The sequence below is a fragment of the Cervus elaphus genome, chromosome 23 (assembly GCF_910594005.1).
Source record: "Cervus elaphus chromosome 23, mCerEla1.1, whole genome shotgun sequence".
Taxonomy (NCBI): Eukaryota; Metazoa; Chordata; class Mammalia; order Artiodactyla; family Cervidae; genus Cervus; species Cervus elaphus.
In genome coordinates this window covers 23,360,479-23,388,124 of record NC_057837.1, presented here as the reverse complement: position 1 = coordinate 23,388,124, position 27,646 = coordinate 23,360,479, and the positions used below count along the sequence as shown (strand labels likewise).

General features: G+C 38.8%; 2 protein-coding genes and 1 long non-coding RNA gene across 7 annotated transcripts; 1 reads left to right on the top strand and 2 right to left on the bottom strand.

The window, feature by feature from the left end:
- Window positions 1–93: 93 nt before the first annotated feature.
- Window positions 94–10,168, bottom strand: BMI1 (BMI1 proto-oncogene, polycomb ring finger). Of its 3 annotated transcripts, none has more exons than XM_043883696.1 (10): window positions 10,031–10,168; window positions 5,069–5,199; window positions 4,649–4,745; window positions 3,949–4,004; window positions 3,810–3,860; window positions 3,541–3,649; window positions 3,415–3,460; window positions 2,912–3,010; window positions 2,442–2,522; window positions 94–2,348 (listed from the first exon to the last, which is right to left on the bottom strand). In XM_043883696.1, exons 2-10 carry the CDS (start codon window positions 5,178–5,180, stop codon window positions 2,019–2,021), a joined length of 981 nt encoding a protein of 326 aa, XP_043739631.1. In that variant the 5' UTR covers window positions 5,181–5,199; window positions 10,031–10,168; the 3' UTR covers window positions 94–2,018. The 3 variants fall into 3 exon arrangements, with proteins under 3 accessions (XP_043739631.1, XP_043739632.1, XP_043739633.1); XM_043883697.1 differs by lacking the exon at window positions 10,031–10,168 and adding an exon at window positions 9,534–9,690; XM_043883698.1 differs by lacking the exon at window positions 10,031–10,168 and adding an exon at window positions 5,576–5,704.
- A 1,350-nt stretch (window positions 10,169–11,518) lies between these two features.
- Window positions 11,519–15,407, bottom strand: COMMD3 (COMM domain containing 3). The gene is made up of 8 exons (XM_043883700.1): window positions 15,199–15,407; window positions 13,801–13,912; window positions 13,632–13,695; window positions 13,508–13,542; window positions 13,090–13,150; window positions 12,941–12,997; window positions 12,789–12,848; window positions 11,519–11,887 (listed from the first exon to the last, which is right to left on the bottom strand). Exons 1-8 carry the CDS (start codon window positions 15,335–15,337, stop codon window positions 11,828–11,830), a joined length of 588 nt encoding a protein of 195 aa, XP_043739635.1. The 5' UTR covers window positions 15,338–15,407; the 3' UTR covers window positions 11,519–11,827.
- A 175-nt stretch (window positions 15,408–15,582) lies between these two features.
- LOC122681520 lies at window positions 15,583–27,409 on the top strand. 3 transcript variants are annotated; one of them, XR_006337017.1, is made up of 4 exons: window positions 15,583–15,786; window positions 15,932–15,991; window positions 22,710–22,776; window positions 27,353–27,409. It is a non-coding gene; the product is annotated as an uncharacterized LOC122681520 (long non-coding RNA). The 3 variants fall into 3 exon arrangements; XR_006337015.1 differs by lacking the exon at window positions 15,932–15,991; XR_006337016.1 differs by having other exon boundaries at window positions 15,583–15,991.
- Window positions 27,410–27,646: the final 237 nt, after the last annotated feature.

Here is a 27,646-nt window from a genome sequence, read left to right as displayed (position 1 = left end):
TGAAACTTTCATTAACTTTTTTTTCTTGTCTTAGATAACATCATGAAATACTTGAGAAGAAAAGCCTAGAAAAATAAGTTAAATTCACCAAAATTGGCAAACATGAGTAACTTTTACTTCAAAGATTATAAAGTAAATAAACAGATACATCTTTCCATTGGGCTTTCAAGCAATTATACAACAAAGCATGTACTCTCAGCAACATCACTAAGACAGCAATGGATGTTCTTTAGCCTTTACCTGGTGTAATCCACAACAGGGTTTCCAAAACTTCTGCACATTGTGCTTTTCATATCAAATTTTTATTAAAGTCTTAGCTATTTTCTAAATGAATATCCTTTTTATTGGATTTTTTCCAATTACAAATGAAATTTAAATTTACATCTATAATTAGAAACAACACTTACAATGGGACTGTACAAATTTAGGTCAAAATAAAAATATATGTATTTTGTGGTTTCATAAAACTTTACTGTATCTTTAAAGAACGCAGAAGTAACAGCAATATATGTAAAAGTAATGATTTAATGACTATAAGCAAGACAGAGCAATAGAATTGTGCTTCTTTTGCAGACGGGGGACAATGAAATGTTTAGCTACAATTTTCCCATACAAACATGAAACAATATTCATAAACACCCTCACAAATAACTGATGGGTGATGAACACACACCAAGTTCGACCAAAGCAAAACACAAACTGAAAATTTGGGGGTGGGGGGATATTCATATTTTAAATTCAACATGCTCACTCTATTTAAAAACTAATACCTGTAGAAGCTCACAATAAATTGCTTCTATTTCCTGACGTTACAGAGAGGGTATATTCCACTGTTTATAATTGTAAAAGCAGTTCTTAAATTTGAGATTTCCACTATGCCACATATTAAAATAATTTTAGATAAAAATTTTCTTTCTCCAGCAATCTGGCTTATTTCAAAATTGGTCTTAGAATTACAGTGATCAATATGCATTTTAAAAACACATTAATTACCATCGTAAGCAACAGGAAATGACGACAGCATTTCCAAATGCCTTAGTGAAAAGTTTTCCTTTAATGCAGCGATTTTAAAAGTAAAAGGTATTACTAGAGAAAAATCCGTATGACAATAATGCCAATTGCTTCCAATGGAACAGAAGTTAGAATTAGATATCCACGTTAAAAATATTCTATGCTGATAAGGCTCAAACATAGGTATCTGCAAAGGTCGAACCAGTTGGGAGAATTTTAACAACCATCTCTGAATGCATGAAACACAATATTTTCTTTATAGTATTTATAAATATATCATACAATACTGTTTCCTGTTATGTCATATACCAATATGGCATTGTACAACAAGCATAATGCCATCTGATTCTTACAAAAGCGAATCATTTAAACAAGTCAGTAAAATAAACGGTAGTACCCGCTTTTAGGCAGACAGATTGTAAAACTGAAGTTACTTTCCTTTGATCGGTTTTGCGTAGCAACAGAGAAGTAAAAAATCGAACAGGAATCAAAATGGCTAAATATGCGAGAAATTGTTATTCACAGTGACATGGCTACATAGAATGCATTATTCTATGCATATTCTTTCCATTTGTTGAATTTCAAGATAAAAAGCACTTGTTTTCTACAGGTTCACAAAACAGCATAATAACAAGAACAATCAAGGAGGATGTAATGGAGGTTTCGTTAGTTGAGATTAACAAACTACGGCCCAATGTTTATATCCACTGCAGATTTTCAAATCCAAACAATGGTGACAGAAACCATTTCACATCGGTCCTAACACAGAAAAACATCTTGCCTGCTTTCTCTGAAACTAATTCTTTCGAGAAATGATCTTTCTTTTCCATTAACGTCCATATGAATATCACATCTAGTCCATCTTTTATAGTCAAATTTAACTTCACTACAAAAGAAAGCAAATTGGACGATAGTCACATGTATTAGCATCTATAAAGCTGTAATGGCATGAAGATATCTATATAAATCAAGGGTTTAAAATTTTTTTCCCTCAACAGTCTCAGGTATCAACCAGATGAAGTTGCTGACGACCCATTTACTGATGATTTTCGAGGTCTATTGGCAAAGGAAGATTGGTGGTTACCGCTGGGGCTGCTGCTGGTTCCATTCATAGTACTGGAAATGTGAGGAAACTGAGGATGAGGAGACTGGACTGGAGTGCTGGGGCTGGGCAAACAGGAAGAGGTGGAGGGGATACCTCCTGCTGGGCTGTTGGCCTTGTCACTCCCAGAGTCACTTTCCAGTTCTCCAGTGTTTGTCAGTCCATCTCTCTGATGACTGATCTTCATTCTTTTACAAGTAGGTCGAACTCTGTATTTCAAAGGAAGTGGGCCATTCTACAAAGTTAAGAGGGGGGGGAAAGAATCAGTCTTAGATCTTTAAGTACAGCTTACCAAAATAACCTATGAGCATCAGGTATGCTTACTTACCCTTCTCCAGGTATAAATGTAGGCAATATCCATTAGTGTATAGTAATCTTTTAAAGGTTCCTCTTCATACATGACATCAATCTGTTGATAAACAACACTTCAATTATTAAGCATCACAAAGAATTATGGTGAATATACATTTTCTGATCATCTAAATATAATCCAAAAATGATTTAAAAAAAAACAAAAACGCTTTTAAAGAAACACTTTTTCCAAACATTTGGACAAAGCAAGAATCCTTCTTGGAACTTCAAATGAGGAAAAACTTCTTGAAATCATTAAGGGGTTTGCTTTCATAGCATAAAACAGGATCCATACCAAACATTTAAAGAGCTATTTTCAAATAAAGTACCAAGTTTAAAAAAAAAAAAAATGTTGCTTTTTGGGGTTTAGAATGCAAAAAGAAAAAGGTCACTGAATTTTCTGAAAAAGCATTTACATCAAACGCATGAAAACCATAAAGTAGATACCTGGAAAGTATTAGGTATGTCCATTTTACTTCTGAGAAACTTTCTTAGGTGCATTACAGTCATTGCTGCTGGGCATCGTAAATATCTTTTATCATTCACCTAAAAGCATAATTAAGAAAAGTTAATTTTTTTTAACTCCTAACTTTAAGATTTTTTTTTGTCAGTTAGATAGATGTCTGAGTATGATAAAAGGTACTAACACCAAAGCTGAGATTCGACTGTTCTCAACTATACTTTGAATGTGCTATTATTATAAATACTAGATGAACAGACTCCTTCAGTATTATCAAAGCATTAAATATTACTGAAAATATTTTGTAAGAATAGTAATCATATAGAAATTCCATCTATTAACTATCAGATATAGATCAACTCTAAAACATCAAATATGATGATTTTCTTCTATTTGGTAGCATCATCTGACCCTAGGATATTCGAAAGGGCAACATTCACTCTCATAAAGTCGAGAATCTAAACAATGTGTTTTTGTCCATGGAACATACCTCCTCCTTAGATTTCTCTTTATCCTTGTTTATTTTCCGATCCAATCTAAAAAACAAATAATTTATTAAGCAAACAATGTATCTAATAAATATATTAGCATAAAACATATTTCCTAAAGAATTTACCTGTTCTGGTCAAAGAATTCAATGGATAAACTTATTATCTCATCATCAGTTATAATTCTCTTATCTTCATCAGCAACTTCTCCTCTATCTTCGTTAGAGCCATTGGCAGCTATAAAGACATTTTAAAATTCGATTTTTAATAATTAAACATTTTAAATGAAATACTGCATACATAGAAGCATGGAACTGTACTTTAAACTTAGTTTTAATGAATTACTGAATAAGTTCTCCCTCCAAATAAAATATCTTTTCCATTCCAAAGAGTTTACCATCAGCTGAAGGATGAGCGGCATAAAAATCCCTTCTTCTCTTCATTTCATCTAAAGAGAATAAAAAGACAAATATTTGGTATAGCAGGTAAAACCGGTAAATACCTTTAAAATGTTTATTTTTAAGCAAGTTACTCACTTTTGAAAAGCCCTGGAACTAATTTGTATACAATATCTTGAAGAGTTTTATCTGACCTGAGAGAATAAATTAGAAATTAAGTTTTCAATATAGCAAAACCTATAATGTTCATACATTGCAACACATTCTTTGTTTTCTTTGTGTTATAGTATTTAACTTGATTGTGACACTGTCTATAACTACATCAACATAATTATGGGGATAAAAGTTCTTTATGTGGTAGCACTGTCTTAAATTGGTAAAATATTTCATTTTATATTCACTAATAAATTCTTCACATTTCACTAAGAGAAGTGTGCTTTTCAAATGACCAAACTAGCTAATATGAAAGAGAACAAAGAAGAGAGAACGGAAGCAGTTTAAACACATTCACTCTTGCCTGTCACAAGGTCAGTAAGGCAATGCAAAAATGTAAAAAGAATTCGATTTCTAAAATATGGTTAAAAAAACTTAAAATCTGTTTAGTCATCATTAAAATGGCCAAGAAATGAAGGGGGCTACCCTCTACAAAACATGCATATCAGATGGGGATCGAAGGGTGAATTTTGTGTGAAGAAATAAATAAAGTCAACAATTTATTGAATATTTATGTATAGATTTATAATTTATTAATTTCTACAATTCCAATAAAAATTACAAACAATGACTTTTATTTATTTATTTATTTTTTTCAAACAATGACTTTTAAACATTTTCTTACCTTATATTCAGTAGTGGTCTGGTTTTGTGAACTTGGACATCACAGATAGGACAATACTTGCTGGTCTCCAGGTAACGCACAATACACGTTTTACAGACTAGAAGTAAAAACACAAATTTTTTACAGTTCAGAAATTAGATGCTAAACAATAAAATCAGTGTCAGAAACAGAGAACTAGTAGTAACAAAATGGTAACTGCCAAAAGGTATTTACAATTAAACTCAGTTGATAGACTGAGAATACTTACACAATAATATTTTATTATATACATTAACAAAAAGTCATTAAATACAAGAGAAGAAAACAACTTCTTTGCTTTGCACCAACATTCTTAAGGATAGACAGAATTGTTAGTTTTCAAATTTCAGGACAAGATGTTAAATATCTACGACACAAAAAGGTCTAAAACTTGGTACTCACAGGAATGTAGACATTCTATTATGGTTGTGGCATCAATGAAGTACCCTCCACAAAGCACACACATTAGGTGGGGATTTAGCTCAGTGATCTTGATTCTGGTTGTTCGATGCATTTCTGCTTGATAAAAGATCCTAAAAGACAAAGTAATACTGGCTATAATTCACAGAAAGAGAATCGAGATTATCTCCAACTCCCAGGAACCATACGCTCTGAAATGTTGGAGGAGTTCATAAAATGCATTTTTAACACTGTACAGCAGGATTGTCCCAACGTCTTCTACATAAGGAATTCACCGATCAGACCTCGATCAATTCTACTGAAAAGGTGGAAAAGAATCCAAAAAAAGTAGTATCTGGTCCCACAGGTCATTCCAGGAGTGAGAAGAAAAGGTCTGAGGTGGGGGCTGGGAGCTGAGAGTATTCGGGTCGTTTTCTTCCATTTGTCCTCCAACCCAGCAGCCCCACGGCTGCTGCAGACGCCACACACTCCCCGCAGATATTTACTAACCGCGAGGGGTTGTTCCAGGACTCCAAATTTATCGTAAAACTTCCTTATGGCTCTGCGATCGAAAATCCAGGCGCATGCCCCCGCTTCCCAGGGGTTCCGGTTGTTTTAGGCGGTTCCAGCCACCAGAACCTGGCACGTTTTGACGTGATACAAAGGGAAAGCAAATTCTGCTCTATCTGCATCCCTGGCATTTCCGGAGCTGGGTGCTTGGGCCGCAGGAGAAGCACCTCGAGTCGGCCTCGGGCTGGGGCCTGAGCGCGCGGACGCCCGGGGGCCGGGATGCGAGGGGCGGATCCGGCGGCGCCCGGGGCTCCGTCTCGCTCCGGATTCGGAACTTGCCTCTGTCGGGGTTTCCATAGCAACTTACACTTACACTTGGCATCCGGCCACCGCTGCAACTCCGCGCGCGGAGCCGGGCCGAGCCCGGAGCTTCGGCTGGCGTGCGGGGCTGCCGGGCGGCGGCGGCGGCGGCGGCGGGCACGGGGGAGGGGCCCGGCCCGGCGCGGGGGCGGGGCCGGCGCGGGGGCGGGGTGGGGTGCGGGCGCGCGGCGCGGGGGTGGGGCGGCCCCACGAGGCCCCTTGACGCTGGGGACCAGGATCCCGAACGGGGCGACTGGGTAGGCAGCCCGGGGGACCCTGGAGCGTGAAGTGGTAAAGGAAAATGCAAGCCGCACTCTCGGCCATTTCGGACACTCTTGGGGGCCTCTTTCCATGTGGACTCGGCGCGAAGAGCTTCTTTCAGATCTTGACTCGTACTCTCCAGTGCAATCACTAGGTCAAAATTTTCACGAAGGGATCTTTTGAGAATTGCCAACTGTGCACTTAGCCCGAAACCATCAGGGCTCAAATTGCAGAGATGTTTATTGAAATGAACCTCTTTAATGCTTTCTTCTCTAGTAGGAAGTTCTTCCGCAGATTAGATGAGCGATACAAAGTTTTGGAAAGGCTGAAAACTGAAATCTGTTTTACCGCACAGGAGGCGAGTACAAAGCCTTGTGTTTTACCTGAACTATGCTGGATGGAGACAAGAAAAACTACTTGAATCGACGATAGTGACAATAAGTTAAAGAACCATGTGACCAGCCCATTCCCAACGCTAAATCAACACCTTGTCAGCCCTGAGCATCCATAGCAGAGAAAAACAAATGTCATTTTCTCAGCCTAACCTCCAAGCAAACCTCCACACAATGAAATGACATTCCCAACAGATATCATATATTATAGAAAAGTCACGGGGAGGGGAGTGGCGGGGGGAACTGTCAGCAACAATACACCAGTGGACAATAAGGGAAGTCAATTACTTCGTGCAGCATGCTCGAAAAATGCATTTCTTACTCCCACTTCATTCATTTCAGAATCTGATATAAGACCAAGCTTCCAGATTTCTCTGAAGCACATTCTCAAAGCTGCCTTGAATAGAAATCTAGGAACTGGTGAAACTTGAAGATGCTTCTGAGGTTTTAATTCTCAGGGAATTTCAATGCAGAAGAGGGAAATACTAATCAACACAGTTCAATGGCTGAAACTAAAAGCTTTGGAGTACTAAGGGGGGGGGGGGGGATGGTAAAAACAAAACAAAGCCTCTTTTATGAAAAGTGACCACAGTGGCAAAGAGTGACTTCAGCCAGAAAACGTCATGTGTGACTCCTCAGTTATCTTTGGAAGGTTTGTTTAGAGGAATATTGTCAACATATTGTTACTATATATCTAAGTGGGGTTACAGAGGAGTTGTGGGTGGAGCAGTGTCCCTAAAGAGTAGCAATATTTAATTCTATTGTACTTGGTGATTAAAGACAAGCCTCTGGGTTCTGAAAGAAAATTCTCCTTGTGAAACAGCAGGACCTTTCCTAGACTGATAGTTAGCAAGGTGATACTTCTGTCTCCATGTGAAAGCACATCATGCTAATGCCAGGGGATCCTGAAGTTCAGGAAGGGGCATTAATAAAAACAGCTGCCTTAATTTCTCCTGTATATAAAACTAACACCAGACAAACACAAATATTAAGAGAGAAAACAATCAGATTTAAGTCTCACGTACTTGACCAAAACCCTTTCAAATTCATCTTAAGTCTTAATTCACACAACTCCTTCACTTCAATTCAGAAGAATTTGGCCACAACCCTATAACCATTCATAGTGCTAGTAAGTATCACTTTGTTACTTGTGTAAGAATCAGTTCTTTATCTTTTTATACCACTTGAAAGCACTGGCAGCCTAATAAAGACTTCCAAAACATCTGACATGTTTGATAAGAGAGTTTCAGAAACAATCTCTTGCACCTTAGAAAGGAAAACCTTCTAGGTTCCACCACAGAAACTGCCAGTTAAGAAAGCAAAAAGGCACCAAATGTACTATGGAAAAATACTCAATAGTTAAAGCTTGTCATTATAACATACTTAGTTGGGGCAGTCAGTTTAGTTGGAGGCCTAACACCAGTCATGTCAAAATGAAGGAAAACAGAAGCAAGTTCTTATGTTAACAATCAGCTTGACTATTGCAGTCTAAGAAATGCAAATGAACTCCATAACCCCAGTTGGGGCTCCCAGCCCAATACAAGTATCGGTAAAGTTGGGGTTAACTTGACTCCTAGGGAGAATTTCACCTTTTAGGGGCACTGAATGCACATCCAAGAACTTAATGGTAGAGCATCAATGGACTTAAGTGCAACTAAATGCTCAATTTTCTTACAGAAGTGTGTGTATGCATGTGTATACAAACACACACATGCATACACATTGGCTTAATGGCTTTAAAGATACTATTACTAGGCGTAAGTTTATACAGGTAGGTTATTTCAAACCCCTCTGCACTTTGGTGCAGATGTATGGAAATGAACTTAATTATTTAAAAATTTATAAATTTGCTCATAAAATCAACCTCAAAGGAATTCTACTTAAAATAAAACTCAAATGTTAATATAGTCTTAAGATAGCATATGCTGTTAACAATTGGCATCCTTAAGTTTCTAGACTGTAGTGTGGCTTATGTTTCCAGAACATGGAGGTTAAGGTTCCTATAAAACATAAGTTGAATTACACATAACATTCTAGGCATCACCAACCTACATTTGGATTTGAATAAATATGCCCAGGATTTTGCCTACTTTCTGGGAAGGGGTTAATACATGCTTCTATTTCAGATACTGAACCGTGACCACTAAGCCCACTAAATCCTTTTATTGCAATTGGGAATGATCAAAGTCTCTATACTTGTTTACTTCCAATTATTAACTGTAAATCTCTGGGGAAAAGATCGTGCTACATGGCTGTCAAACCCAAAAGACTGCATAAACATATGCCTTCAACTTTTTAGTGCTCCTTTCTCCAAAGCATCTCTTCACCACATGACCTATGCTGACATTTAGTAAAACCTATAAAACGTTGTAGACTTAAGTCATGGTTCTAAGTGCATCCCATACTAGAGATGGAAAAAAGAAAAAAAAAAAAAAACAGAAAACAAAACTGTATTCTCTGAGACGGAGAAAAAAAGAAAAAGAGGAAAAAGAAAGGAAACCTCTTGCAAGACTAACGTCCACTCACCATCATCACTCCAAAAAAAGCTCCAAATTTGAAATGCCCACTTCCCATTGAGCACCTCCCAAGTAATATTTGAAGAACTTATCCGATACTCTCAACAAATAACACCTTGAAAACTTTACCATTTTAAACACAAACGCAGGAGACCTTGGAAACAACTGGGAACCGCCATCTTACAAGCCATCTAAATTCACCCAAGTGTCCCTCCAACTTAAGTTAATAACATTTTTGTTCGGGCTCCTTTCAGCCTAACATCCACCTTGGCGGGATCGCGGCCCCCCAAGCAACCCGTCCCTATAAAATGGGGGCGTTCTCTGGCTGTTTAAACCCCTCCAAAGCCCTTTCTTCGGGATAGGAGGGAAGCCACTTGACCCAAGCAGCTCCCGATTTCAGGCACCCGTCCCCGTTTCATCAAAATCTACCTCTCAACAAAGGGCGCCGTGGCCGGGAGAGCCGCAGAGGCTGCAAATAGAAGTATTCTTCTCGGGGGCCATGTGCGTCGCGAGGGTGTAGAGGGGCGCTCGGGGGAGAAAGGAACTAAAACGTGGGGCCGCGCGCGGCGCGTCCGGGCTGGAGCGGGCGGCGGCTGGAGCGGCGCCGAGGCCGGCTGGCGGCGGCGGCGCGGCGCGGGCTGCGGGTCGGTCCCGGCGCCGCGGGAGTCGGCGGGCGGCGGCGGGCGCGCGCTCGCGGGCGCGGGCGGCGCGCGGGGCCGGGCGGCGCGCGGGGCCGGCGGGCGGCGGCGGGCGGCGGCGGGCGGCGGCGCGGGGCTCGGCGCCCACGCTGTCAGCGCCCTCCCGGCCGGCGCGGGCGAGGCGCGGTGGGGGGGGGCCGTTCCCCGTCTACCCGCGGCCGGCCTGAGTCCCGCGCGGCCCCCGCCGCCCCCAGGCCCCGTCCCGGAGGCGCCTCGCCTCCTACGTACCCGGAAAAAGCAGCCGGCGAGAGGCGATCGAAGCGGGCGGAAAAGACAATGAAAGTTAAAAGTCGTTCAGCAGAAAATGAATGTGAGCCAAGCGGCCATCTTGAAGCGAGCTGCAGACGCCGCTGTCAATGGGCAACGAGCGCAGCCGAGAGGAGCGGCGGCCGCCGCGCTCGGCTCATGCTGCCTCCCGAGCCCGGCCTCCTCCTCCTCCTCCTCCTCCGCCTCGGCCTCCTCCTCCTCCGCGGCCTCCTCCTCCTCCTCCTCGGCCTCCAACGCCTCCTCCTCCTGGGCCTCCTCCTCCTCCTCCTCGGCCGCCGCCGCCGCCGCCTCCTCCCGCTCCGCACTCGGGGGAGGGAGCGCGCGGAGGGGGCGCGATCAGTATTATTCTGCGGGGCTGGGAGGTGTTTCTAATCCGGATCGGGGCTCCCTCGCCAACATCCCCATTGTCTCGCCCCGATCTCTGCCTTTAATACTACGATTATTATTTCATAGTTGCCGTTGGGGGGGAGGAGGGCGGGTGGGGGGCGCCGTGTGTGTGCGTGCGGAGAGGCGGGGGGAGGGGAGGAAGGCTGAGGACGGGGGAGGGGAGGGTGGAAAAAAAAAATGCACCGCTGAAGGCAGAGTGGAAACTGACACCGGCTCCAAAATGGCTCAGAGTCCGCCCGCCCCCTCCCCCCGCCGCCCCCCCACCGGGTCACGTGCTCCCCTCATTCCTTAAGGGCGGCCTGGGAATTAGTGTCGGTGTAGTCGGGCCCGCGGCCGCCCCCTCCCCTCGGAGCAGCGCGACCCGGCCCCCTCCTCCTCTTCGCTCGGCGCGGCGGCGGCGCTGGCGCGGCTGCGGAGACATTTCTCCACAGCGCCACACGCGCCACCCTGCTCACGGCGCGGGCATCGCTCCGGCCCCGCACGCAGCTCAGCCCACCCCAACCCCCGTTATTTCTTTCTTTCCGCCGTCCGTCTCCGCCCGCGGCACACATGTCTGCGAAGAGACCGCCGGCCGACACCCCCCGCTCGGCCCCACGGGCTGCGGCCCAGACTCCGGCGCCACGGCGCGGAACCTGCGCCCGAGTTGGGCTCGCGGAAACAACAGCGCCCGCCCCAGTCTTCCCGCGGCCGCGCCGGCCCCCTTTCCCGCCCGCCAGTGGCCGAGGCGGGGCGCGCGCGGACAGCCGCTCGCTCCGGGCAGGGGCTCCGCGCGGGGCCGGCCCTCCCGGGCCTCGGGAGCTCCGCGGGCGAGGGTCGGGCTGCGGGCGAGCCCTCGGGCGCAGTTAACGGAATGGACGGGCTCCCGCCGCTGGGCGACCGCGCCCGCTCCCGCTCCCCACGTCCCGAAGCTGGGGTCTTCAAGCAACCCCGGAGATCGCATCCTTTCCAGAGTGTTTAACTTTAATCCTGAGGAGAGGAGATCGTTAAAAGTTAACGCCAATCGTGTCTATGTCTTCAAAGTAATAATTAACAAACTCAAATCCAGACAAACTCTCACCACTCTTTTGTGGGAACAACTTATTTATTCAGAATGTAATACTGTCTACTTCCTTTTGGAAGACGTGGAAAAGATCAAATGGGATCAAGTGTACGGATAATACTAAAGATTCAAATACTTAGGCAGAAATTCCCTCTTAACCCTTCCAGAGGTGTAAAAAAATAAAGTGTCAAAACCTATGAGTGACAGAAATCCAAAACAAAAAAATCTGTTCTGAAAAGGAAGACATCCAGCTCGCAGAAATGATAGTTCAGCGGACGGCAAGACGTTCCTGGTCTTCCTCTAGATCCGGGCAGATCGTTAACTTTCCCAAGTTACAACTGAGTTGCTCTTTCCAGGCTTTTCGAAGCATCTTTAAGTTTTCCTACTAAGTCCTGAAAGATGTATACCATGGCTCGTTTTTAGGATAAAACACAAGAGAGAAGTATCCAAGCTTGAGAAAGATGCAAGAAAAAAGTCGGGAGACACTTTCTCAACAATTTTAAACTCAAGATTTTAAACCTTTGACAAACCACTATCAAAGTAAACGTTTCCTCTAAAATGTCTCATCTTCAAAATGCTTGCCCTCAGATGTGAAATATAGTTTCTAACTGAATCTTCTGAACACTCAAGGTTTACCAAAATTAAATTTCTCAAGTTATCTAACAAGGATAATGCTGTATTCACATCTTTTGGAAAGTTTAAAGTTCAATTAATGGTTACATTAAAACGACTCTGCAGGAGATTCCTTTGGAAAAAATCAATTTCATCAAAATTTCAAGTGATGTCCTTTATTTTTTTAAGTGCTAAGAAATAAATTCGTTGTCATGTCCATTAATCAATGTAATTTTGAATTTCCCCAGTGTCTTACACAGACAATATGAACAGTTTCAGAATTTTTGTAACTTGCCCCTTTATTAAAAGTCATTTAAAACCACTGTTTAAAAATCATGTTTTCAAAGTTTCTGAAAGCAAAGAGAACATTTTTCAAAGCCAAGCTTTCTTTTCCTTTGTCCTACTGGCTCAAACACATCACTAATAGAATTTACACTCAACACTACAAGTTTATTTTAATTGAAGGGAACAGCAAACCAGACCAGTTCTCTATTAGTTAACATCTTAATTTCAAAAGCCTATTTTAAAATATTTCTTTTGAAGACCCCTTCCCAATAATTCTTTAACCAAACTTCATTATCTACTGACAGATGGTTAATTTTCTTTTGAACTTTCCATGGGCATAATTCGCAATTAAAAATTGTAAGAAGATAGGCATATTCACAGATCCTAATACTGTACCTGTAATTGTTCCATGCTGCAACTAAAACTAATCTCTGGGTGGGATCGGGAGTCAGTGTTCTAGGGAAGAAAAAAATGCTGTTTATTTAAATCAAGGAAATTGAAAATTTCATTATACATTTAATTTTTAGACAGGGCTTCTGTATAAATACCTCTACATTTAAGGTCACCAAATATGCAGGTCTGTACATCTTATCAAGTTGATTGGTCTAAAACAACATAACACAGAGATTTCAGTCTTTAGCTCTTTTTTTTTTTTAGATTCCCTAAATTGCCCTAGAGAACATTTGTTAAACCTTACCTTTATCTGATATTCCAAACGCCAAGAAACATCAGTTATATGAGGGAGAGATCTGCCTATACTGAAAGATATAATGACAGTTTTGTACATAATAGCTACAGAAAAACTTTCAGTATTTGTCCTTTACCAACAATGGTGTCTACCACCTCCTGCACCACACACACACACAATTTTAATCCATTCTGAAATTAAAATACTGTTAAACTTTATTTCAAGTTCTGAATTTAGAGCATTTTAAAAATTATCTCAATAAACTTTATGTTTAAAAACATTAGCTTAACTTAATTGTTTCACTTGCCCTTTGGCCCCTTTTCTTTTGGCCTAGATCCCCGTTTTTTTGTTCTGTTTCACACCAGCACTCTCCATTCATACCTGCAAGTGAAAAGTGGCTCAGCTTGACACCTTATACAGTACCTACCTTCCCAGTAGGATTTCTAGGGAATTCCTATTATTCTGGTAAGAAAAAAAGAAAAAGAAAACATGTCTTTGCAAACAGAGTAGAAGAAAAATAGTAATTGTTAAGTTTTAAAAATTTAAGTAACCTGATATTCTGTCCAAAACAATTCTATTCTCTCGCTGTCAAATTTACAGTCTTCTAGATAAGTGCTAAAAAAAAAAAAAAGCCAAAGTTTAGTCTCCATTTTAAAAACTGAAATTTGAATCATAAAGGCACTATTTTAAAACAAATGGATATTTAAATAAATCCTGTACCTTAGAGTTGATTTGTCAGCTCTTTGCTTTCCAGCCTCCAGTATGTAAGTTGCAGCTGCTGCATGACAATGTTTTAAAACCACTGGGTCGATATGTTTCAAGTCTGGGTGATCTACAATAAAAGTAATTGCCAGTGATGCCTGTGATAATAAATTCTTTATAGTCCTGTTTCTAAAAAGGTATTTTCATTTGGTGAAGAACTCTCTTTAACAAGATAATAAGAATAATTCAACTATAAGGACTAGAAATTTTAAGTAAATGAGATGAGCAATATGGTCAATGGCAAAACAATGAAGAGCACACATCAATAATCATGCTGTTACCTGGTCAAATTACCTTCTTTTTATTTTACCTTAATACTTAAAAAAAAAAAGTCCTATTGTAAAATATACAGTGGTCACTTTAAAGCTGGACGGAGGAATATAAGATAAATATTTTACATGGTGTAAATTTAAGAATGAATAAACTTTCCTTCTAAAGACTAATTTTAGGGTAGGTAACTGGCTCCACGGACTTTAATACATGGAGGTGGAGGAGAAGGAAAGAGTTCAAAATATTTTCAAATTTCGACAGTCTTTTTTTTTTTTTTTTGGAGATCAACCCAGGTGGTGGTTACTATTTTCGTTTAAAGAACTTCCACTTTCATACATTTTGTACACATGTTTAGCTCGTGAAACTATAGGGGAAAAAAACACAAAAATTTGAATTGTTGAGATATTTATAATTAAGAAAAGCATTTAAAAGCGATCTATCTTAAAATATGCCTCCATCCATACTGACATCGCACTCCGCAATGACCGGACCACTTAAAACAGACTTGCTTCCTGATAACTGATGCGGAACAAAACATTATACACCACATTTTAAGAGTCTGGGCGTGAAAACTGTGCAAAACATGTTGAACTAGAGTGTTGGAATGATCAGAGGAACTTGAGGTATTCTCTAAGCTGGAAAATGTCAACACTATTTGACCGAGTAATTACTCTGGAAGCAGACCCTTTAAAACCTTCGCCAGCCTAGTACTGAAAGCTTGAATCGCAGGGAGCTGCCCTGATGAAGTCCAAGTGTCAGTCTGCCCCAGACCAGGGTGAAAACCTTAGATGTTTAGGCCACAAACAAGACTTGAGCACCGGCTTTACAAAAGAACAAAGAGCCTGAGAGGGAAAATCAGACCAGGAAAGTGTAGCTGGCGGTGTGCAGGTGCCAACTGAGGAGAGAACAGTGATCTGGGTCCGCTGTGGGTTCTGGCAGAACCACATCCCCACACTCCGTCCGGAGCGAAGGGCAAAGCCCGAAGACTTCCTCTTCCCGGGGCTTTCCCCTTCTCGCTCGGTCTCGCTCCTCTTCTCCGAGCGCCCCTCCACCCAGGCCGATCCAGCTCAGAGCCGAGCGGCTTACCTAACACGGCCTCGTCCGCCTGGGCGTCCAGCAGACTCTGGAAAGCCGCCCGGAGGAGAAGCGTGAAGGTGTTGGAGTCGAAGGAGCCGGGATCGGCCAGCATCTGGAAGCCTTTCTGCACATACTCCGAGAGCTCCATTGTGAGCGCGCCGTGACCTTCGACACGCGCACCACGTGACACGCGCCGCGCGCTCAGCTGATGCGGCCGCGCGCACGCGGCTGGGGCGGCGGCGGCGGTGGCGCGGGCTGCGGGCCTCCCCGCCCGGGGCCTCCCCGGCGGCCTCCCGGCCCGCGTCCCCGGCCGCCCGCCAGCCGCCGCCGCCGCTTCCGTCTCGCCCTTCCTTCTGCGCCAGCCGCCGCCGCCGCCGCGCCTTAGTGCGAGGGGCGGCCCGGGCGCTTTGTGGACGCGCTCGGCGCTCACCTAGGACTGTCACCGGCTCCTCCGGGGCCCGCGGGAGCGCTCCCGAAAGACCCCGCGGGTGTTGGTGACGGTGTCGGGATCCCGGTCCCCACCGGCCCCGAGAACTACTCCTTCCCCGTGCCCCGCTCAGCGCGAAAGCTGCGGGAAGCTCCAATCTAAGGCAACTGGTTGGTTTTTGGTTTTGAGCTTTTTTGTTTTTTAACTCAACTGCTTAACCCCCTAGCACTGCCCTTATGTGAATGAGACTGTAGACCTCTAATTATAATTCTTGCTTATTTCTCCTTTTTCATTGTCATTTCTGGAATACGGCAGTTGATTCCTTTCTACGTGGAGGTGTGTGTAAACATGTATACATTCATACAGTGCGCGCATGTAAGTTCTGTATTTCGACAACTGAGAGAATAATACCTTATTTACGAACACATTGGACAAAATGATAAAAAAATAGTTAGATGCAGCTGCAAATAAACACCTTTCCAAAAGAAACTGGTACAAATTTTGTGCTACTGTGCTCACAACATCTATGGGTCCTGTTTTAAGTAGTCAAGCAGTCCTCAAATATTTATATCAGATAGTTATCTTAGTACAATACAGTTAAGAATGACAAAATCTTTATTAGAAGGGAATGCCCATAATTTTGAAGCTTCAAATATTGTATAAAGTAACTTCCCCCTTTATAGTTATACGAAGTTGAAGAACAAGAATGATTCTTTAAAAAAAGAAAAAAGCACAACAAAGTAGGTTATGAGTTTTTTTTATCAAAAGAATTTAAAATTCTTTCGGGTGGAGAGGAGGGATAAGGAAGGAGGAAGATGTTTTAGTCTTCAGGAGGCATAATTTGAAACAGACTTAGAATGAAACACTTTTAAAGGCATAATTTAGGTGCTTATTTGAAAAACAAGTTCCTAATGAATACAGTCAACATTAACCTTGCATCAATGGATAAAAAGTACCTGATTTCACAACAACAGAACGCAAATAGAATAATTTAGCATCAGTAAAGATTGAGTAACTACTCAGTTCTCCTTTGAAAGCATTGAAAGGCATGAGAACAAGCTTTCCACTTTGGTCAGCCTATAGGAACAGTGAAGAATTTAAAAGTCTCCCTTGAGTCTTTATGATACAAACACCTATTAATCATGTTCATTTTTCCTTCCCATCTCTCTTTTCTTTCTAAACTCCCTGTTTCTCATCAGTAGTAAAATGTCAGTTGAAAAATGTCAAGATATCTGATTTGCATAAGGAATATTTTACAGGGCAGAGTTGTGTAAAAGTTAAACAGCATTAACAACACCCAAGCTCATTATGTTTGTTACATATATATTTTATAACCTTGCATAACATTGATTGTTAATACTCTAAAAGAATTTGAGTTGATAACTGTAATCGTAATTTGGTGTCAAAAAAGAAGGCAGTAATGCTGAGCATAGATTTTTTTAAAATGCTATTTTAAAAGAGGAAAGTAAGTACAATTAAATGTGAGTTTCTGAGCATAAAAGTTAGGAAATTCACAAGAATTGTTTCTGTAATAACTGTCATGTTACTCTCCTGTATATATGTAAGTCCTTTCTTTTACAAGGCATTTGTCCTCTTCTGCCTATATGTATTTCTGTGTTAGGCCTAAGTGATGGGTCCATTTCCAGTTCACACCAAAACTTGCACCGTAATGTTTTCTGATACTAGAAAAACTGAATTTTTCTCCTATAGCTACATTTATTTCAACTCCCTTTGAAGGAGGCACAGGATTAAGTATTTGTTTATAGATCATACATGTGTATCTTTAACAAGGAAGCCATTGAAATACATTTAAGTATAATCATTAAAAGGCATGATTATGTAGATGTAGGCTCTCTTCCTTGTGGCAATAAGATCAGTATATTCTATATTATTAGAAAAGCTATATATGAACACATTCTGAAATTGGGGGGGGGACTATTTAAAATTTTTACTTTGATCACTGAAAATGGCATTGGAGCTTTCACTAGACTTAAAAAATTCTTCAGCCTTAAAGCCAATAGATTAAATTTGCCCTGAAAGAGCGTTTTAAAATAACAATTATATTCAGCTGAAAATTGCAAAATAAATGTTCAAAGATCGTGTTAATAATGTATTTTTATTTTTACACAGCAAATATTAAGATAGACAATGCTGATAAATTTGGGTTTCTTTTTGAGGCTCTACAAATTATTCAAAGAATTAGAAAGTATCATTTTAAATAATGTTTTAGAATGTCTTAAAATACATTATATCCTTTGTGCTGGTTAGTTAACTTGTTTTTTTTAGAAGCCAATTTAATATTGGCCTCTGTACCATGGGTACAATTTAAATATGCTGGGGCATTTGTAGGATCTGTGTGGTCAGCTTTTCCCAGAGGCCTCCTTGGTACATTTGTTAGTTGCAGAAAACAATTTCTAGTATTTAATTTTTAGTTTGTATAAATACTTTAGCTTTTGTGCAGAGAAAACTTAAGTAAAGTATTCCTTTAGACAAAAGAGTTCCTTGAACATCCACAGGGAGAAAAAAAAGCCAATATACTTAAATGCTCATGCATCCAAAGGTTTTATTGGCATACATACTGTGTTCTAATGGGGTTCTGTTTTATCCCTACTCATGGAATTATCTGCTCATTTTCCAGAAAGAAGGGTGTTAAAAATGCTTAAATATTATACAAACACAAGAAGCCATCTTCTGTCTCTATTCCCTCATATGGATTATTTGATGGTTAGTGATCTTAAAGCCTTGAGAGAAATATTAATAAAAACAATTTATTATTTTAAAATTATTTTAGCCACAAATGGACATTTGGAAGGAGTGATTAATTGAGATGCAAATAGTATATAAAAGTGTAAGTCAAAATTAGTCAAGTTTATAAAATCTACACACATTCTTTTATTAAATATCTTAACTTGGCAAGGTGTAGATTGGGTCTTGGAATTTAAATGATCAAGTTTTTGCACATTTATGACAGCAGAGTTCAGTGATTTCAAATGTAGTCTTGTGGCACATGTCAAAAGACCACATCGAGCATTCAGAGGGGACAAGAAAGCTTTAATTTTCAAAGTAAATATTTAATCCAGTGTCTAAGAATTTATAAATGATCATTGCTACAATAATTAATATAGGCAAATACAACCTTTTCCTTCCCTTACATCATATAGCCTGTCCTGTATTTGAGGATTGGAGCATAAACTCAAATTCCTTTCAATGGAGTTTGTGCCTTAGTGTGTGAGGGCAAGTGAAATGCTAGTCACATTAAAGAAATTGGAACCATAGGAATGAAAATCAGTGCTACAGCATTCTCTAAAATGCTTATAAAATTCATGCTTATGTTTTTGTACAAATGTTTTGAATTTTTTCCCCAAAACTGTAATTCAAAACATTTAAACTAGTTAGTACAATTTTTATTTAATAATTTCATCATTTAGTGGTATTTTTAAATTTTCACTTTTCAGATAGTTGCTTTAGGAAAATATCAAACTTTAAAATGTGATATAACAGTAATCAAAATTAAATATTTCAAATCTAAATTGTAATAGGTTAAATGATCATACTACTAAGAAACTGAGTTTCTTAAATAGATTAGTATCAAAGTATTTCTTTTGAAATTAAGAAATTATGATTTTGTTAAACTTTGCAAATAGGAAAGTCTGTAGTCAAGATATTGTTTAAAAAGGAAAATAGTCATGAATTTATAACGTAAAATTTAGAACTTATCATTGAGTGTCCTGCCTTGATTTTGTTAGCTTCTTGAGTCAGAATGAGATAATTCTATAATATTAAAGGAATGTGCATAATAATCAAATGATAATTCTTAATGTTAAATCTTTGTATCTTAACAGTCTATAAGTTTCAAAGGATTTTCTGCATATTGGAAAAATCGTGTCTACTTTCCAGGGCTTCTGTTAGGAAGTTTAATCCCTTATTTTGAAGCAAGTAAAGTCACATGGGAATATCTGAGTCTCACTGACTAAAATCATGAAATCTTCAGCTAGGAAGAAATGGGGAATGAGTTTTTAAAAGGAAATGAAAAATTTAAAATGCTGTTTGGCAACGGATGCAGACAAATTTTAATTTAAAGGTAAGGAAATAAGAAACAAGGAAGGCAATTATAGTTCACAGTATAATTCATGAGAAAAGAGCAGGTTGAATTATGTGTCTTAGAATTTCTCTACCCAGACATATCAAAACTATTTACTTTTAAATTCAGTAAGTGATTGAAATGATGACAAAGTGTCTTTTTGTGTGGGTTATAATAACCAAGTTTACTCCTTGTCACATAATTTATATTTACTTCACCAGTGAAGTGATATAAAAATTAGAAGCTGGCCAATCATCCAATAAACTCTGTCAAATAGTTTAGATAATAAACAATTTCCCCCTCAATAGCAGGTTGGTTTTATTCCCAACTTCAATGATAAAGATCACCACTTTGATTTCCTACTTCATTGATCTGGTATCAGCCAGAATGACCCATGGGTTAGCTAGAGTTGAATGAAAGTGAAGCATGGGCATGTCGAAACAAGTTTACTTTGATGAATATGTCTGATTAATTCTTCCATATACATACAGACTGTCCTTTAAATTGTTAGTATACTTTTAAAGAGAGAGGGAGAAAGAGATTGAATATTTCTTAAAAGAAGGAAGGGAAGAAGAAAGGAAAAAAGGGAGGGAGGGAGGAAATTTTTTCCCTTGAAGAGAAGAAATGTCACAAAAAACTTCTTTACTTTTTTTTGCTCTGACACAGTACATTATAGCAAGATTCTCTTAGCTCCACTGAATTCAACTAAGTCTCACAGTCATGTTCAAAATGGAACAAAAGATCTGTCATGTCCAGAACCTAACTAGTTTTAAGATGGCTTATACTTACTCTAGAACAACAGAAAATATCTAACAGATTCCCTTCCTTTCTGGTCCTGCTTTTGGAATCTCTACTCTAACACTGTATTTTCTAAGACCTCAGAAACTAAAGTTTTGACCAGATCAATGAATTCCAACAACAACAGAAAAGGAACAAATGGGCCTACTCAAAGGAATATTATTGTATAAAGCCAGTATTTTTTAAAAGTTCGTATTTTGAGATCATGCTTTTTATATATTAAAATTTGAAATTTAAGTAATTCATAAAAATGATACTTATTTTGTTTGAAGGAGTATCATTTTAAAAAAAGGAAACAAAAAATAAAAGAAGTATTTTGTAGACTATACTCAGGTAACAATCATCTGTACTGCTTATAAAATGAAAGATCTGACCATCTTTTATCAAATGACTTATTTCAGAAGTTATGTGTATAATATAAGAATGGGTGATCTGAATTAAATACATTGCAGACACAAGAACAAAATAAGCTTTAAACTCATTTAAAGTAACCACTTAAACCAAAATAATATGTTAAGAGAGATTACTTCGTAAAAAAAAGTCTTTGGTGAAAGAGTTTTAATATTTTGAAAGATATATGACATTTTAAATAATACTGGATAAGAAGTTAACATTTTAATTATTTTTTTTGAATGGTATTTTCAAGAGAATACATATTTTTATTTCCCTTGTCAAAATAAAATGTAGACTTGAAACAAGTTTATAAGAAGTTCAGTCTAAAAATACTTTTAAAAATTCTTAGAATAATTGTGTTCAATTCTGTCACATTTTTTGCATATATAGAATATTCTGAAATTTTGCTTTATTAATTTATTTTTAATTAAAGTGTAATTGACTTACACTATTCTATCAGCTTCAGGTGTACAGCATAGTGACTTGATATTTTTATACATTATAAAATGATCATCTTGGTAAGTCATTACCATCTGTCCCCATACAAAGTTATTACAATGTTTATTACTGTATTCTCTATAATATATATTACATCCTGATAATTCATTTATTTTATAACTGGAAGTTATACTTCTTAGTCTCTCTCACCTATTTCATTCATCCCCATCCAACCTCTTTGCCTCTGGTAAGAAAATACTTTAAAGAGTTGATACATAACTGATTTTTACACCATAGCAAATGCTCAGAAAGTAATTTTATAGACTGTTGTGAAAACAAGTGCCTATGAAATAGATGAAAATTTCCATTTCTTTCTCCCTAAACATTTGATGATTAAGGTTAAAACATAACCACAGTTGTCCTAACTCTTTCAAGTGTTATTTTCAAAATTACATTCCTTTGTGTAAGCATTCTAACCTGTGTTTCATGGAAACTTTCCATAAATGGGGAGCAAGATTTATAAAGTCATCTTAATGTCATAAAATATCAAGAAAATAATGAGTGGCAACAGGGTAAAAGGGAGAATTGTATTAATACAGTCAATTCAGTCCATGTTATTAGAAACTTGGATTTGAGTTACCAGTATCTGGGTAATTACTCAACATTTTATTTTGTGCTAAAATAAATAGGACTGGATCATTTGGAGCAACGGTGTTCTAAATCAAAATTAATCAGATAATTGGCAAGTTTTATTTGACTTGCAGTGTTCTATAAATTATAGACCAAGAAATGAGGAGAAATTTGGCAAAGAATAATAATGTTAATGGAAATACATGGGCAAATGAGGCCTAAGGAAACTCGGAATTTTCATATGCTTTTCTTAAAATCTGAAGGTGATAGAAGATTTTTAATGAGGCCCAACTACAATATATAGGTGAGTAGTGATGGACAGAGGGTTAAGAAAACTTGTTTTTCTTAAAATAGTAATTGAATTAAAATATTTGTGAATTGAAATAAAGAATATTTTATAAGACCAATGGTATCAATAAGGAGATGCACATTTTGTTTTATAAATTTCTGTATAAAGAACATAGAGAGTGCTCATTCTACAAAGGACTCTTTCTTTAACAGTGTATATGGAAATATTGATTTTACATATGCCAATTATAATAGAAGGAAAACAGTATTTTATTGTGCATGTTATAATTTTGAGGTTTGCCTTAAATTACTTTTATAACAGGGTAGACATTAATACAAATTTAAAATACAGAGAGTTGCAAGACATTTTAACCAATGATTAATGTGTTTTTAGAAACCTAAAAGCATTTTCAAACTAATACTTTTTAATTCATTTACATTTCATTTTGGTTATTCTGTTTCTAGAAGTTGCTATGATCAATATTCAACTGTTTGTAGAGACTATGACATTCTATGGTGACTAATCTTCAAGGTGAGTCATAATGATAGTCTGTTATATTAAAATCAAGAGTGACTGTAGGAAAATAGTCATTTTGCAAGCAAACATCCTGTCAAGTAATGGCCAAGGTAGCAAGGAGCCTATGTCATAAAGTAACAGACTTAAACCTTTACTTATGCCTTAATTATCTGTCCATTGATATAAATGGTATAAAGACAAGTTAATTGTGTTTGTCTTAAGCTTTTTCTCTTAGCTTCCCTTTATTTTATTAAAGTTTTAGAAAACTGTGTAAACAGAAAACTTGGTTACAATTCCCAAAATGATAAAGGGAAAAAAAAACCAAAACTTTACATTAAACTGTTAACACAATCTCCTGCATTGCTTTACGTTATGCAAAAAATTTAAGTGATCACTTGATCATTCCAGCTAAATACAATAATCAAAGAGTAGATAATGCTGCTCTGTGTAATAATAAAGCACCATTCTTTGAATGAAAAGAAAATTGTTACTCTCTTTTTTCTTTCCTTCAGGATGTCTGAATAATTAGATGAATAATATTTTGGAAATGGAAGAGTTTAAATGGCAAATTTAGGATTAGAATTTATCCATGATTTCATATTGAATGTCCATTTTTCAAATAATATACTTGGTTAGGATAATAAGATTTATTGAAAAGGAATATAAAAAAAATCTCTTGTGGAGTACTTATCCAGAGATATATTCTAGATAAATAGGGAGATTTTCATAACTCTGCTTTAAAAGTTTATTTTTATCTTAATTGTAAGGATCACTATAAGGTTATAAAAATAAGTTACAATGCCTTCTTAAAGTATACTGAAGCTCATGAAATTTAAACCTTTACATTTTTTACTTCTTTATTTTTCTACTTTGCTCTCCTTTTATAAAAAGAGTTCTTTTATTAGACAAGTACCTGGTACATAACAGATAGTAAAGAATATTTATTGAATGAATGAAGGCAATATAGACCATGGAGTCAGAGGAAATTGGGTTCATATCCCTCTCCAACCTTCTAGTTCTATGACCTTGGACTTACATTCAAAGTCTCATTTGTCTCAAATGTATAATGGAAGGAATAATGGCATCTCTTTCATATGGCTCTTGAAAAGCGTTCAGAGCCTAAGTATGTGCAAAGCATTCAGTGCCCAGCCTTAGCATGTGTTCCATGCATGCAATTATAACCAAATATTGTAATTCTGAATTTTGTTTTCACTGGCATAGATATTTTTCCATGCAGATTTACAGCTGTAGTGCACATGATATAACCATTTGAGGACCCCAAGCACGTAAGCCCCTACTTAGAAAATTAAATAAAAACCTTCTGGGCTGCCTACCACTTCTTTACAGTGAATCTGACAGAACTCTTTTAATAGCAACAGTCAAAAGATACCCGCAAAGACCTTGATGACAGTAATTATCTTACCCTTCATTTCTTGGCTTCCCAGGAATCTCAGAATCCAGGCCAGCGTCCATTATGGTCAGCCAGCCTCTAAACACCTCCCTCTTAAGAAGGCCTCATGGGGCCTTCCTTCTCTTTCCTCTGGTTCTTACCCTAGTTTTTCTTGATCCATTCATTTCCTTTGTTAGCAACTCATTAGAAAATGTCCAGGAGCAAAGTCAAGACATCCTCATGTTTTCCTCTGGAACACCTCTCATTTATTTTTATCTTAACTGTAAGGATCACTATAAAGTTATATATGTTACACTGCCTTCTTAAAGTATATTGAAGTTTATAGGATCTAAACCTTGATTGTTGTTACAGCAACTGTCAGGGAGTTACTATTTCATCCTCTGGTTAAAGTAATCCATGACTTGTGGTCCTTTGGCTCTGCTTGGACTATCTTTGCATAAGCCACATGCTTCCTAAGCATTGAGAAGACAAAGTAAATTTAAAACAATAAGAAAAAAAGAACCCTTGCCTACCATGGAGTGGAGGACACACAGTTTGGAATATGGAGGTTTGAGCTCTACAACTCCAAAGTTTGTGTGTGTGTTAGTCGCTCAGTCATCTCCAGCTCTTTGCGACACCATTTACTGTAGCCTGTCAGCCTCCTCTGACCTTGGGGATTCTCCAGGCAAGAAGACTGGAGTGGGTTGCCATGCCCTTCTCTAGGCGATATTCCCGAACCAGGGATTGAATCCAGGTCTCAAGCATTGCAGGCAGATTCTTTACCATTTGAGCTACACAGGACTCCAAGGTATTGAGCAATTTAATGAGTTTTAGCAAATGTACACAGTCATGTAACCATACCACACTCAATAAGCAGAGCATTGGCATAGTCCCAACAATTTCCTATCTTCCCTTTTGCAGTCATTATACTTGCCTCACCCCTGATTCCAGGCAACCATTGATTTACTTTGTCTCACTATAGTTTCGTCTTCTCTGGAATGTCTTCCAAATAGAATCTTTCAGTATGCAGTTTCTGTGTTTGGCTTTTCTTACTAAGTATAATATTTTTGGATGCACCTATGTTGAAGTATGTATCAATAGTTCTTTCCTTCTTATTGTCAAATAGTATTCTGTTGTATGGATATACCACAGTCTGTTTATTCAGTCCACCAACTGGTGGACATTTAGATTGTTTCTCGTTTTCGGAGATTATAAATAAAGCCTCTATAGAGATTTGTGGGCTAATTTTGTATAGACATATGCTTTATTTCTCTCAAATAAATACCAAGGTGTGGGACTTGATGTGAGTATGTTTAAGTTTACACTGATTGATTTTTACATTTTTGAAACTAACTTGCATTTATGGTATAAATTCATCAAGACCTATTTGGTCTTGATGTATTATCCCTTTTATATATTGCTGAGTATGATTTGCTAATATTTGTTGAGGATATTTTGTGTATGTTCATGAGACATACTGGTCTTTAGTTTTCTTTTTTCTAACAGTCTCCTTTTGGTATTAGGGTAATGCTGACTTCCTTCCTCTTTTATTTCCTGGAAGAGTTTATATAGAATTAGTATTATTTTTTCCATAAATATTTAGTAGAATTCACCAGGGAAGCCATCTGGGCCTCCACTTGCCTTTGTTTTAAGGCCTTTAGCTTTTCAAAAAAAGCTTTTAGCTTTTCAAAGGGATATAATACTATTCAGGTTACCTATTTTTTTGTGTGTGAGAAAATTTCCACTCGTCTGTTCATTTTCTTAATATTGTTCTTCAAAGATCAAAAGATTTGACATTAATTATAGTACTTAATGGACTTCCTTGGTGGCTCAGATGGTAAAGAGTGCCTGAAGTGCAAGAGATCCAGGTTCAATCCCTGGGTTTGGAAGATCCCCTGGAGAAGGGAATGTCTACCCACTCCAGTATTCTTGCCTGGTGAATCCCATGGACAGAGGAGCCTGGCAGGCCATATAGTCGATGGGATCACAAAGAGTTGGGCATGACTGAATGACTAACACTTTCACTTTTTCATAGTACTTAGTACAATAGACAAGAGCAAGCAACTGTAAGTTCTTAATCAGCACAGAACAATGAGACATCGGGAAGCTGAGTAGGATTCAGACAGGATCCAAGAAGGAAACTGGGGTTAAGGAGACTATCTAGCAGATAAGAGTCAGGGAGAGGTAGTGGCAGTGAAAACAAGGAAGAAAGGAGCACTTGAAAGTCACTTTAAAGAAGGAATTGACAGAACTCAGTCATGTATGGAGGTAGGTAAAGATGGAGAGGGACACTCGAAAATGAACCCAAGATTCTCTCTGAAGGGTCAAGAGTGCAGACAGACATGACTTGATGGAAAGGGTAATCCTGTTAGAGGTTAAGATAATGCTTCATCTAGGGGTATACTGAGTGTGAAGTGAGTTGCTGTGGGAATTGACAGCAAAAATAGTATGAGAAGTAGGACAGTAGAAAAGATTTTTAGATTAGTGAGGTCAGGGATCCTCTGAAGGAATGGAGAATCGGAGAGTGTTGCCGTATACAATATTAGATGCTCAGTTAAATGAGAATTTAAAAAAACACATTTATATGTGTTTATTTGACTGTGCCCAGGTCTTAGTTGTGGCACATGGGACCTTTAGTTGTGGCATGCAAATTCTTATTTTCGGTCAGTTGTGCCATGTGGGTGGGCTTCCCTGGTAGCTCAGCTGGTAAAGAATCCACCTGCAATGCAGGAGATCCTGGTTCAATTCCTGAGTCAGGAAGATCCCCTGGAGAAGGGATAGGCTACCCACTGCAGTCTTCTTGGGCTTCTGTAGTGGCTTAGATGGTAAAGAATCTGCCTGCAATGCGGCAGACCTGGGTTTGATCCCTGGGCTGTGGAATCTAGTTCCCAGATCATGAATGGAAACTGGGCCCCCTGCATTGGGAACATGGAGTCTTAGCCACTAGACCACTATGGAAGTCCCAAATGAGAATTAATAAGGAATGAGTTGGGGGTTTTTTTTTTTCTTTTTAAAATATGTTTGCCATACAAAGCCTCACAACAACACTCCCAGGTAAGTACCATTATTTCCTTTTTACAAATAAGGGAACTGAGGCTAAGAGGGTTTTACTTGAGGTAATATAGTATATTGGTTCGATAATGTTTTAGCTAAACTGGAATTATTTTCCTCAAAATTTCTATACTTGTATTTGTTGTTTAGTCACTAAGTCATGTCCGACTCTTTCCGGACCACATGGACTGTAGCCCTCGGGACTCCTCTGTCCATGGAATTCTCCAGGCAATACTGGAATGGGTTGCCATTTCCTTCTCCAGAGGATCTTCCGGACCTAGGGATCGAACCTGCACCTCCTGCATTGGCAAATGGATTCTTTACCGCTGAGATACCTGGGAAGTTCTGCACTTGTGTGGTTCCTGTCTAAAGTTGGCTCTGGAGAAATCTGTATAAGATTTGAAGTGAGGTGGCAGCCGTCACCCTCAAAGCAGGCTGTCACCG

What these genes read in the sequence shown, in the direction of transcription:
- COMMD3 (XM_043883700.1), bottom strand. Translation starts at nt 15,337, where the DNA reads ATGGAGCTCTCGGAGTATGTGCAGAAAGGCTTCCAGATGCTGGCCGAT. An exon ending in GCTGACAAATCAACTCTAAG is followed by an intron (nt 13,696 to 13,800) that starts GTACAGGATTTA and finishes TTTTTTTTTTAG; the next exon opens with CACTTATCTAGAAGACTGTA. An exon ending in GCAGCATGGAACAATTACAG is followed by an intron (nt 11,888 to 12,788) that starts GTACAGTATTAG and finishes TACATCTTTCAG; the next exon opens with GACTTAGTAGGAAAACTTAA.
- BMI1 (XM_043883696.1), bottom strand. Translation starts at nt 5,180, where the DNA reads ATGCATCGAACAACCAGAATCAAGATCACTGAGCTAAATCCCCACCTA. An exon ending in GAATTCTTTGACCAGAACAG is followed by an intron (nt 3,461 to 3,540) that starts GTAAATTCTTTA and finishes TTTGTTTTTTAG; the next exon opens with ATTGGATCGGAAAATAAACA. An exon ending in AAGAGAAATCTAAGGAGGAG is followed by an intron (nt 3,011 to 3,414) that starts GTATGTTCCATG and finishes TTATGCTTTTAG; the next exon opens with GTGAATGATAAAAGATATTT.